Source organism: Giraffa tippelskirchi, chromosome 13 (genome assembly GCF_054371585.1).
Source record: "Giraffa tippelskirchi isolate mGirTip1 chromosome 13, T2T-mGirTip1v1.2.pri, whole genome shotgun sequence".
NCBI classification, from domain to species: domain Eukaryota; kingdom Metazoa; phylum Chordata; class Mammalia; order Artiodactyla; family Giraffidae; genus Giraffa; species Giraffa tippelskirchi.
The window spans coordinates 96,009,353-96,020,633 of NC_137287.1; the positions used below are offsets into that span (position 1 = coordinate 96,009,353).

The following is an 11,281-nucleotide window of genomic DNA, read 5'->3' on the forward strand; positions in this document are numbered from 1 at the left end:
CTGGGAACCCAGACATCCTCTGGAAGGGGTGGGAGGGGACTTCAAGGAGGCTGGCAGCTCCTCTGGACACCCTCAGGGATCTGATGCCCAGGGGAAGGCCCCTCCTCCTGCCACCTGCCCCAGCCTCACTCCTGCAGCAGCGTTGGCCTGGCCGGCTAGACTGGGTAACCAGCTACTACAACTGATCAATCAGGCCCTGGGGAGGGGGATGAGACGCGGGGCTCCACCCACTGGACTCCTTCCCTTGCTCTGCTATAGGTGCCGGCCATCTACCCTCTCCTCCAGGTACTCAGCTGCTGCGGTTAGCCGACTTTCCAGCGCTTGCGAGTGGGGTGGGGGACACGGTGAACATCTCCCTTAACCCCATGAACAGACCTGGGGATCGGTGGGGGAAGGGGGAGGCTCAAAGTTCCCAGAGCTGCAAGTTCCACATGTAGGTGAAGGACGAGTGAGAAGTGATGCCTGGGGTTACTCAAAGCAGCTCCCTCAAGACACAAAGCGCTTTTCCCAAGGTGAACTTCCCCGGGAGTCAGAATCTGCTGGGAAGGCGGCCGCCCCCGCCCCCAGTTCCTGCCCGGGGGTCTGGTTCTGAAAGTCTGACAACCCCCACAAGGCCGCCCCCTGCCAAGCTTCGGGCCACATCAGCCGCCCTCTCCCACTCAGGGGGGTCTCTCCTTCAGAGGGGGTGCGGGGGGCGCCGCTTCGAGGAGGCCACGGCGGAATCTCGCCCCGCGGAGAAGAAAGAGAGCCCCCGGGAGGAGGGGGGCGGCCCCAGCCAGCCCCGGCCCGCCCTGTCCGCCACGCCGCCCATTGGCCCCCGCGCTGCTATATCTGGGCGCCCACCCGGCGAGAGGCCACTGCCGTCCCCACCGCCGCCCGCCCGCCCGCCCAGCGCGTCCGACCTCGACGTGTCCGCTGCCCACCCTCCGCGCTCCCGCGCTCCGTTCCGCCCAGGCCGCGCCCAGCTGGAATGCAGAGATCGCCGCTCGGCTACGGCGCACAGGACGATCCGCCCGCCCGCCGCGACTGTGCATGGGCCCCGGGCCCCGGGGCCGCCGCTGAGCCGCGCGGCCTCCCAGCCGTCCCCGCCGTCCCCACCGCGCCCGCCGCGCCTGCCTCGCCGCCCAGCCCGCCGCGCAGCCCGCCTCGCAGCCCCGAGCCGGGGCGCTATGGTCTCAGCCCGGCCGGCCGTGGGGAGCGCCAGGGGACCGACGAGTCGCGCATCCGGCGGCCCATGAATGCCTTCATGGTGTGGGCGAAGGACGAGCGCAAGCGGCTGGCGCAGCAGAACCCAGACCTGCACAACGCGGTGCTAAGCAAGATGCTGGGTGAGTGGCCGCGAGGCAGGGGCGGGAGCTGGGGGGGTGGTGCGGGCGGGGTCCCGGGGGACCTCACGCCGGGGCGCGTGCTGGGCTCGGCTGTCAGCCCGCCAGCTCTCCCGACGGCACCCAGCTGACCCGCGCCCGCGGCCCGCAGGCAAGGCGTGGAAGGAGCTGAGCCCGGCGGAGAAGCGGCCCTTCGTGGAGGAGGCGGAGCGGCTGCGCGTGCAGCACCTGCGCGACCACCCCAACTACAAGTACCGGCCCCGCCGCAAAAAGCAGGCGCGCAAGGCCCGGCGGCTGGAGCCCGGCCTCCTCCTCCCAGGCTTGGCGCCACCGCCGCCGCCGCCTCCCGAGCCCTTTCCCGCAGCTACGGGCCCGGCCCGGGTCTTCCGCGAGCTGCCGCCGTTGGGCGCCGAGTTCGACGGTCTGGGGCTGCCCACACCGGAGCGCTCGCCGCTGGACGGCCTGGAACCCGGCGAGGCCGCCTTCTTCCCTCCGCCCGCGGCGCCCGAGGACTGCTCTCTGCGGGCCTTCCGTGCGCCCTACGGCCCAGCCGAGCTGCCCAGGAACCCAGGCGGCTGCTTCGGAGCGCCCCCGGCAGAGGCGCTTAGGACCGCGCCCGGCCCCGGCGCGCCGCTTTGCGGCCTCTACTACGGCGCCCCGGGCGCGCCCGGCCCGGGCCCCTACCCTGGCCCTCTGTCGCCGCCGCCCGAAGCCCCGCCCCTGGAGAGCGCCGAGCCGCTGGGACCCGCCGCCGACCTGTGGGCCGACGTGGACCTGACCGAGTTCGACCAGTACCTCAACTGCAGCCGGACTCGCCCCGACGCTGCCGGGCTCCCGTACCACGTGGCGCTGGCCAAACTGGCCCCACGCGCCATGTCCTGCCCCGAGGAGAGCAGCTTGATCGCCGCGCTGTCCGATGCCAGCTCTGCTGTCTACTACAGCGCCTGCATCTCTGGATAGGTCTCCCGGGGCACTGTGCGATGGCTCTGTCTCTCTCGCAGGCAGAGTTGCCGCTACTTTTCACAGCCCCGCAGGAACCCGCGACGCTGGGCCTTGGCCGGGTCGAGGGCACCCCGACGGGAGGGTCCCCACGTACTGGGGCTTGGCTGGGAAGCCCAGGCCTAGGACGTGTGGGCTGACCCTGCCGGGGCTAAGCTTAATCCTTTTCTTGCAGTGTATTTTCTAGAACTAGGCTGTATTTTTTACTTTGCCTTTTTTATATTCATAAAACAATATATTTAAGTTTTAATTAAACTTTTTCTCCCAAGGGGTTTCAGTGATGCAAAGCACCAATGTAGCAAGGGCTTTTTAAATAACATTTGTTTGCTGTAAAGGAGGAGCCAGGAGCTGGGTCCCCCTGGACCAGGCGAGGCCACAATAAAGCACCTCACCTTTCCTCCGAACTCTAGTGTCTGTGGTTGTTGCAGGGGGGATGAGGGGGTTGGGGGTGGGGAGGAGCAGCTCCCCCTACAGCCCTGGATGCACCCCTCCCTCCAAATGCCCTGAGAGCCTGACTCCCAGCTGGGCCCACAGCAGGCCATTCTCCATCCCTCCAGGACACTACCCCAGGCAGCTGGTGGGAGGCAAGAGGTGTGGGCACTCCTAACCCTCCCAGCCCCCTGTTCCCTGCCACTCTCTATTTTAACTCAAGCCTAATAGGGGTCAGACTACACCCAGAAATCCCCCCACACTCTCACCCAGGTTTCACCATCCTCATCTCATCCTTAAAACTTTCTTCAAGCCCAGTGACTGCCTAAGACAGCACCTCTTTCTGAAGGAGGTTGGTGGGGTTGACGCCTGTCTGCAGACCTGACATCCCGGGACCCCAGTCCATCATTCTCACTCAACCCAGTGTCCCAAGAGAGGGTAGCACCATGACCAATCCCTGCTGCTCCCCAGGGTGACCTGTGCAGGCTCTCCAATGACACATGGCCAATGACCAGTGCAGGGGGCTCCAGCTTCCCATCTCAAGCTTCCCATGTTGAAATCCATCCCTCTAGCCCTGTGCTCCGTCCCAGCAGGACCGGATGCCCTCTTTCCATACAGCCTCCTTGGTCCCCCCAGCACTGGGGAGCCCATGAGTTCAAGGAAAGTTTGCAACAATGATCTTAGGCAATTCTTTCCCGGGACAGGGTCCCAACACCAGTCCTCCGCATACCCACACTCTTCTCAGGGCCACACAGGTCTTCCAAGAGGTCTTCCAAGAGGAGGGGTCATGTGTTCCCCTGGCCTGTCCTCCGCCAGTAGCATATGGGGCTGATCTCTGACAACCCTGACATGTGCACCCTGGGACATGGGCATCTCATGATGATGTGGGCTGCTCTGTGGCTGCCATGAACCTGAATCTGACTACATGTGAGCAAGTTTGCACATGCTCCAAGCATGGCAGTGATGCTGTGACAGTGTGACCATGTGATTCAACGTGACCCTCCATGATGACTGTGTGTGACACCCAGCATGTCTGAGACTGTGTGCATGTGTGTCTCCCTGTCAGCTTGGGTGTCGGTGCACAGGGGTACACTGCCTGAGTGTGTCTGAAGGGGTGAACAGGCAGTGGGCTGTTCTTATTGGTGTCCTTCCTCCAAGGAATCACCTCTCTAAACTGGCATGAGCCTCACACCTCAGCAGGTGGAATGGGGGAGTGACACCTGGGTCCCCTTCACCCCCATCCCCACCACATTGTGAGCAGGGCCCAGAGACCTCCAAAACAAAGGGACAGAGAAAGACAAGCCGAGGAGATGGATGTGGATGTAGAGAGAGGAGTCCTGGGCAGGTCAAGGCACAGACAGAAATGGCCTCCAGGACACCAAGGACAGTGCTGGTACACAGGAAGAAAGCAGGGAATGAGGCCCAAAGGGACACCGGTGGTCCAGTCCAGCTGCATTCGTCATGGCCAGGGGCAGGGGATGGGGGGGAGCTCTGAGACACCAATGCCAAGTCTTGGGCTGAGGCACAAAGGTCATGTCACCCATTAGTGTGCACACTCAGCTCCCATGGCCTTCGACTTCCGCTTTGGGTAGGTCTGGAGGACAGGTGACCCACCCACTGGAGCCATGGGTCAGTTGGGGCAAGGTGTGCCCCCCACCTTGGAGATAGTCTCTGTAGGAGGCATAACCACAGTAGCCAGAGTCCAGTAGCTTCTGCCCCCTGCCCCACTCCCAGGGCAGACCCTCCCATATCTTCACTCCACTCCCTGGCCAGGACAGGGCAAAGGGAGTGCCAGCCCAGCTTCTCCTACCGCTGAGAGACCCCTGCCTGGGCACAGGCATCACCTCACCTGTGCCCCCATCCCAGAGACACCCATGGACACACAGAGAGGCTGACTGTCTCTCCTGTACAGGGAGCAATTTTCTAGCATTCTCGTCACCTCACCCTTGTGGTGGTGGTGGGGATGGGGGCCCCAGGGTGCCCAAGTGGGAGCGGCCAAGCAGCTTGCTCCCCAGAAGCCCCTCCCCCACTGCCAGGGTAGGAGGGGTGGGGTCTCAATTTAGGGGCTGGGGGAATTCAGGAGCAGAATCAGGACTGTGAACACACACACACACACACACACACACACACACACAGCTGGGGGAATTCAGGAGCAGAATCAGGACTGCGAACACACACACACACACACACACACACACAGCTGGGGGAATTCAGGAGCAGAATCAGGACTGCGAACACACACACACACACACACACACACACACAGACACACAGACACACAGACACACAGACACACACAGACACACACACACACACACACAGACACAGACACACACACACAGACACACAGACACACACACACACACACAGACACACACACACACACACACACACACACACACACACACACACACACACACACACACACACACACACACACACACACACACACACACACACACACACACACACACACGGCAGCTGTTTCCAGAGAGCAGTCAAGTGGGCACCACGCAAGACCCAGGGCAGACTGGCCTCCTAGGGCCTAGAGACCACAGCCTCAGGGCCTGGGTGGTTCCAGCCTTGGATCAGGCTTCCCACCCCTCCCCCTCTTGGCCCCACCCACCTGCTTCCCGTAGGGTCAGGAGAAGGGAAGTCCCCACCCCCAGCTCCCGCTGAGTCAGGCCCGCCAGGAACAGACCCAGGCGACCTAGCTCCTGGCGGGAAGTTCTAGCAGCCTGGCCTGGCTAAGTCACAGCTCTCACGCCCAGGACCCAGCCTAGCACTGGGGTGACCTGAGCTGAGGTGTGGAACCCTCCCCTCAAGCTGCCAAGAGGAGGAGGAGGTATGCCTGAGAACAGGTACAGTGCACCCCCTCTCCCCAGTAGACATGGTCATCACCACCTCCATAACTTCAGTAACATCCCGGACACAACCAGCCACACACCATGCCAGCATGAGGGCTGTTCCCAACAAGGCTAGGCTGGGCAGGTGAAGAGGGACTTAACTCTCCACTTGATGGACAAACCCCTAGACAGCCCAGTCAGTCAGCTGACAGCCTACAACACTTATGTTGTTGTTGTTTAGTTGCTAAATCCTGTCTGACTCTTTTGTGACCTCATGGACTGTAGCCTTCCAGGTTTCTCTGTCCATGGGATTTCCCAGGCAAGAATACAGGAGTGGGTTGCCATATCCTCCTCCAGGGGATCTTGCTGACCCAGAGATGGAACCGTGGTCTCCTGCATTGGCAGGTGGATTCTTTACCACGAGATGTTTTCAGTAAAGTAACATAAATGTGTATCTCTAATGACCAAGTCTGAACAAACATTAAGTATCTTAAATTAATCTGCACAGCAGGCAGATTGTTTACCGTCTGAGCCACCAGGGAAGCCCAATACGCTGGAGCAGCTATCTCCAAAGGAGGGGATCCAGAGCAGCTGACCTCCCATCCCAACAGGTCCTCAAAAACAAGACTTGGTCCTCTACCCGCCCATCCACCGCCACTGCTGCTCCAGGTTGGGGATGGGCCGTAAGGAGCAGGCTCCAGTCCAGTCCACAGAGAATTTGGGCCAAGTGTATGGGGTTTCTGGTCCAGGACTGGGGAGGGGGAGGGATGGGAACACCGATGTTCCTCTTTTGTGTTTCACAGCACAGCCCACTCTGCTTCCTCCCACCCCCTCTACCTCTGCACAAGCACCCAGCCTCCTGGGGAAGCCCAGCAAGGCTTCCCACCCTCTGCCTTATCTCCCAAGACCCCATCGCCGTCCCCGGCCAGCTCCGGCCAGCACAACCCCGCCCCATCCCCTAGGACCCCTCCCTTCCCTGTCCCCTCCCCCACGACCCCGCCCTGTCACCCCCATGACTCCACCCCTTGCCTCACAACCCCGCCCCTCCCCCACACAACTCCCCTAGCCCCACAACCCCGCCCATCCCCACGACCCCGCCCCGTCTCCCACGCCCCTGCCCTCCCGCGCGAGAAAACAGGAAGGGGCCCGCGGCGGCGGCGCTGGGAGGAAGCGCAGGAAGCGGCGACGGGTGCGGCGCTTATCTCGGGCCGCAGCCGGACCCCTGGCCTCACGCCCCGCGCAGGCCGGGCAGGGGGCGCGGGGGCAGCCGGAGGAGAGGCCTGCTCACCTGCTGGGGGCCCTGGCTGCCTCACCTCCCAGCAACAATTATCACAACCGGGCCATGGAGAAAGGCGACAGGACTTCATTGAGCCAGGCTGTGCCCCTCCAGCCCGGTGGGTGACCCAGGGGCCAGCGTCCAAACCCAGGGCGCCCCACCTCCCCCACAGCGCACAGTACCCTCCGCCCCTAGGCCCTGACCTCCCTATTTCCCCCCAAACAAGGACTCGTTTCGCCCAGCAGGTGCGCACTCTCTGCTGGTTCTTCCGGGCTTTAACTTGGGATGGGGGGATGGTTGTTTGTTTCTGTTTACAAAGCTAGGTCTTTTCCTGGAGAGGGGTCAGGATAGGGACTGTCCCTGGGCGCCCCCCCCCCCTCCAGGGTCCTGCAGGCCACTGGCAGGGACAATGGGCGCCAACACCTGGCACTCCTCCCCCACGAGTATATGCTTTGCTTCCTGGAGTGGGGGCCTCCTGTGTTTCCGCATCAACCATGGCTGCAACAGCCCTCCATGCACACCTGCAGGCGAGGACCCCACACTCAGGCTCATAGGCAAGGGCCAAGGGCCCTCAGGTCTGGTGCAGGTGTTTCCTCCCTGGCTTTGGTAGCCCCCAGCGCCAGATGCAGGGTCTGACCGACTCACGTCCTGCCTGAGTCCTGGCTCCGCGAACATGGGAGGTGCCTCTGTTCAGAGTCTGGCATAGCAGGCACTTGTCTCTCCCACCACCTCCTGGTGCTCAGCTGGGCTGGGGTGGTGGCCAGTTGGGGACGGGACATGGGGGAGGTGCTGTTGGGGCCCATGAGTGGGCCTCGGGCAGGGCAAAGCACTCTGCGGTTCTCAGAAGAGCCAGTGCTCTGGGTTGGCACTGACCCCAGCCCTATGGTCTGCTGGAAGCCTGGAAAGGGGCAGAGTTGGGAGGTAGGTAGAGAGTGGGGCCTGTGGGCGGGGCAGGGGAACACACAAGTGGCACAGTTGGGATTAACTTCTTGGTTTTCTGAATCCAGAGACTAGTTTGCCTGTCGTCCGTGTTCCAGATGTTCTTTCAAAGACTCCCAGTCTGGGGAGGCCGTGGGACTCGGACTACCCTTCAAAGCCTGCCTGGGCCCTCCTTTGCAGCACTGTGCATGGGGGGGTCTAGCTTCCTGGCTAGTGCCCTGCAGCCCCATCTGCCACCCTGCACAGCCCCTCCCTCTGGGCCCCAGCCTCCACCCCGGTGGAAGCTGCTGAGAAGGCACGCATGTAGGACAAGGTGCCACAGGGTGCAGGCCCCAACCCCACCAGGTGTGTGCTCCAGAAATAGTGCAAGAACCAGGCTCAGGCCACATGCCTGGGGCCTTGGTGGGGAAGGCAGGGCACTGGGGCCTGGCAGATGCCTCGCATCCACAAAAGGTGGGGCCCATCCACTGCACAAACCACCTATACTCTGCCCTTGGTGGCCCCATGACCCATGGCCCTGACCTCACCATTGAGTCTCTATCTCTCTGCTGGTCCCTCACTACCGGGGCAACTCTGACAGGAGCCCCCAGGGAGAAACCCCAGGTCCCGGCTGCAGGAACATTGTCTGCCCCTGTAGTTGCGGCCCAGGACCCAGATGGAGGTTGTGGCCCTGTAACTGAGGCCTCTACCCCTCCTCCCATCTCCCCTGAAATAGGTTTGCTGGAACCTGCCTCAGGTATGGGTGGATGTAAGAGCTGCCCATTGCCCACCCCACCATGGCAGCAGCCATGACTGCCCAGGAGGCCACACCAAAGTGGTGTTAGGAGCAGTGCTCTCCCCACAGGCCCTGGGGCTGGGGCAGAGAGCCAGGTGCCCTTGAGGAAGCGGGGGTGGGGGGGGGTGGGGGGGTGGGGGGATGGGGGAGAGGGGAGCCTCTGTGGAGGGCCTGTCCCCTTCCTGTCCCTGCACTCAGACCCTTGGACTCTCTTACTGACCTTCTGCAGGCCTGACTCGGCTCCCCCATGCATTGTGCTCCAACCACAGTGGGCCTTTCCCCTCCTACCTGGATACCAGGCTTACATAGCAGGAGCCAGCCATGTGACTGCTCCCCTCAGCTGCTACTCCATCAGTGTTCCCCAACTTCAAGATGAGGACTCACCCAGGGACTCAGGTCAGCACTCTGGGGTTGCCTGGACCTCTCCTCACCCCATTCACATCCAAGCCTCTCCTTCAGCCTCACCTTAACTGCACAGACCCCCTGCAAAGGCTCCCCACACAGGGGTGTCCCTCTGCTTGGGGCCTGGCTCTCTTCCCAGCTCTCACACTTCCTGGCTGAGATTTGGGGCAAGTGCTGAAACCTCCTGTTGCCTCAGTTTCCTAGTTATGAACCGTGGACAGTAGTTGTTGCTGCTTTGCTCAGACTGTGTGTGTTTACACCCACACACTGGGGGTGATCAGGGGCAGCTGTGCCCTGCTGATGGCACCAAGACCTGTCTGTATCTCTCCTGCTTGCCTCTGTTCTGTCAGGGTGCCCCCGGGCAAGGCTGCTTCAGTACCTACTGGGTCTGTCCACCTGATGACAGGTGTGCCTGCCAAGCATCTGCCTTGGCCAGGTGCTCTGCCTGCCCTGCTCCCCCCTCCTCCACAGGCTGTGATCTGGGAGGGACCACAGACCTCCAGTCCTAGGGATCCGACCCCCACCCATCCAGGCAAGCATAGGGTCCCAGAGCGCAAGACGGTGGGTCCCTGGCTGGCCTGTCCACTCCCACAGGGGGGCTGCTGCCACACTTCCCAGGCCGCAGGAAATCGCCTGGTCCAGCTTGCAGCCAGAGCCACAGCTCGCTTCCCTTCAGGCCCGTTTCCTTTATCCGGTTGTTTTGCTCCGAATTCACAAAGCTCAGCCTTCCCCTCCCCTCCATTTCCACCCTTCCCCCATCCCAGATTGGAGCAGGACGGATACGCTGCTACATTTTAGGGCCAGCAGGAGTCTCCCACCCCTATCCCCCCTCCCTCCCGCCCCCCTCGCCGCATGCAGCGCCAACTGAGGGGGAGTCCCATCCCGTGGCGCCCCCTGCTGGTCGAGCCTGGGAGCACCACCCCACGGCTCTGCCTTGCTCCGCGAGTGTCGGTGGCCTCAGCGTCCCCTCCCCACCGAGGCGCGGACCGGGGCGGCCGGGCCCCACAGTTGGCAGGTGAAGAGAGGTAGAACCGGGCCGCAGCACCAGCTCAGTTTATTGGGGCCTCGCTCGGAGCAGAGGGCGGACCCCTTCTGGGACCAGCTCGCCAGGCGGGCACTGCCTCCAATCCCAGGCCCCGGGAAGAGTGCGGGCCGTGGCGTGGGAGGGGCTGTTTCCCAGCCCCGCGTGCTCGGGGTGCTAGGACCCCCAGGAGCCGTCGGTGGCCGCGGCGCGCAGAGCGAACAGCTTCTCCCAGCAGGTGGCGACGGCGTCCAGGGCGCGCAGCAGGAGCCGCCTCCGGCCGCCCAGACGCCGGGAAGGGCGCGTCTCCGGCCGCCAGCTCCGCTGTCGGGGACGCTTCGGTCAGGGCGTGGGCACGGTCCCCACCCTCCCCTCTCCCATAGCTCGTGTTGGGTCCCTGGGAAGGGAGGCCGCGGCCGTGGGAGCGGGCAGGGACGCGCACCTGGCGCAGCTTCCGGCAGTGGCGTCGCATCACCGCCTCAGTGCGCACCGCTACAGTCCACGCCGCCTTCTCCAGAGCCCCGCGGCGGCCCCCGGCCACCGCCCCACGTAGGGTCCGACCCAGGGCCACGATTGATAGTAGGATACTGTGCTCCTGGGGAGGGGAGGAGACGAGGGACTGGGGGAGGAGCCCGGTAGGGAAGGGGCTGGAGGGCTGGGGTGGGAGTGTCTCCATACCTTCTGGGCGCCACATGAGACTCCCACCCGGCCCCGCCGTCTGGAGACCGCGTCTCCAGTCAGGTTTTTCTGAATGAAATGGAGGTGTCTGGAGCCCGGTCCAGCCCCTTCGACCTTTGGCCTGGTCCACCTCACCGCGGCCTGCAGGTCCTCGAAGATAACCGCGCGGTAGTGGTGAAGCACGTCGGGGACGCTGCAGGCGCCGATCCCGGCCCGGCCCGGAGCAGCCCCCAACAGCGCCAGCAGGAGCGCCCAGAGCGCGGGCTTAAGAGGCCCCTGGAAGGGATACCGGCTCTAGGGAGGGACCGACCCTCCGACCCTCCCGCAGCGCTTCGAGTAACGTGCTTCTCCTCCCCCCACCCCCCACCGGGACTCGTTGAGCTGGCATAAAACAGAGATGTTGCCATGCACCTCAACAAATGCTCTAGGCACCACACTGCTCTGGCAGGTTTGGGGAAAGATAAGCATTAGCATCCGCAGCCCTGCTCTGCATGCCAAAGTGCCAAGACTGGAGGGCAGGGCTGAGCTAGGTCTGGGTACAGAAACAAGTACCCTCCATACAGCCTTGCTCCTGGCCATGCCCTGACCCAT

At 63.2% G+C, this 11,281-nt stretch overlaps 2 protein-coding genes across 2 annotated transcripts; one reads left to right on the forward strand and one right to left on the reverse strand.

The window, feature by feature from the left end:
* Positions 1-856: 856 nt before the first annotated feature.
* SOX18 (SRY-box transcription factor 18) lies at positions 857-2,728 on the forward strand. The gene is made up of 2 exons (XM_081557397.1): positions 857-1,328; positions 1,477-2,728. The coding sequence occupies exons 1-2, from the start codon at positions 971-973 to the stop codon at positions 2,283-2,285; spliced, it is 1,167 nt and encodes a 388-aa protein (XP_081413523.1). The 5' UTR covers positions 857-970; the 3' UTR covers positions 2,286-2,728.
* Positions 2,729-10,028: 7,300 nt separating this feature from the next.
* Positions 10,029-11,281, reverse strand: C13H20orf204 (chromosome 13 C20orf204 homolog). Its single transcript, XM_081552295.1, has 4 exons — positions 11,243-11,281; positions 10,691-10,966; positions 10,455-10,607; positions 10,029-10,336 (listed from the first exon to the last, which is right to left on the reverse strand). The coding sequence occupies exons 1-4, from the start codon at positions 11,279-11,281 to the stop codon at positions 10,190-10,192; spliced, it is 615 nt and encodes a 204-aa protein (XP_081408421.1). The 3' UTR covers positions 10,029-10,189.

Excerpts from the sequence above, each read along its gene's own strand:
- SOX18 (XM_081557397.1), top strand. The coding sequence starts at position 971 with ATGCAGAGATCGCCGCTCGGCTACGGCGCACAGGACGATCCGCCCGCC. Across the intron at positions 1,329-1,476 it reads GGTGCTAAGCAAGATGCTGG|GCAAGGCGTGGAAGGAGCTG; the intron begins GTGAGTGGCCGC and ends CGCGGCCCGCAG.
- C13H20orf204 (XM_081552295.1), bottom strand. The coding sequence starts at position 11,281 with ATGGGTCAGGGCATGGCCAGGAGCAAGGCTGTATGGAGG. Across the intron at positions 10,608-10,690 it reads TCTCATGTGGCGCCCAGAAG|GAGCACAGTATCCTACTATC; the intron begins GTATGGAGACAC and ends TCCCCTCCCCAG. Across the intron at positions 10,337-10,454 it reads ACTGCCGGAAGCTGCGCCAG|CGGAGCTGGCGGCCGGAGAC; the intron begins GTGCGCGTCCCT and ends CGTCCCCGACAG.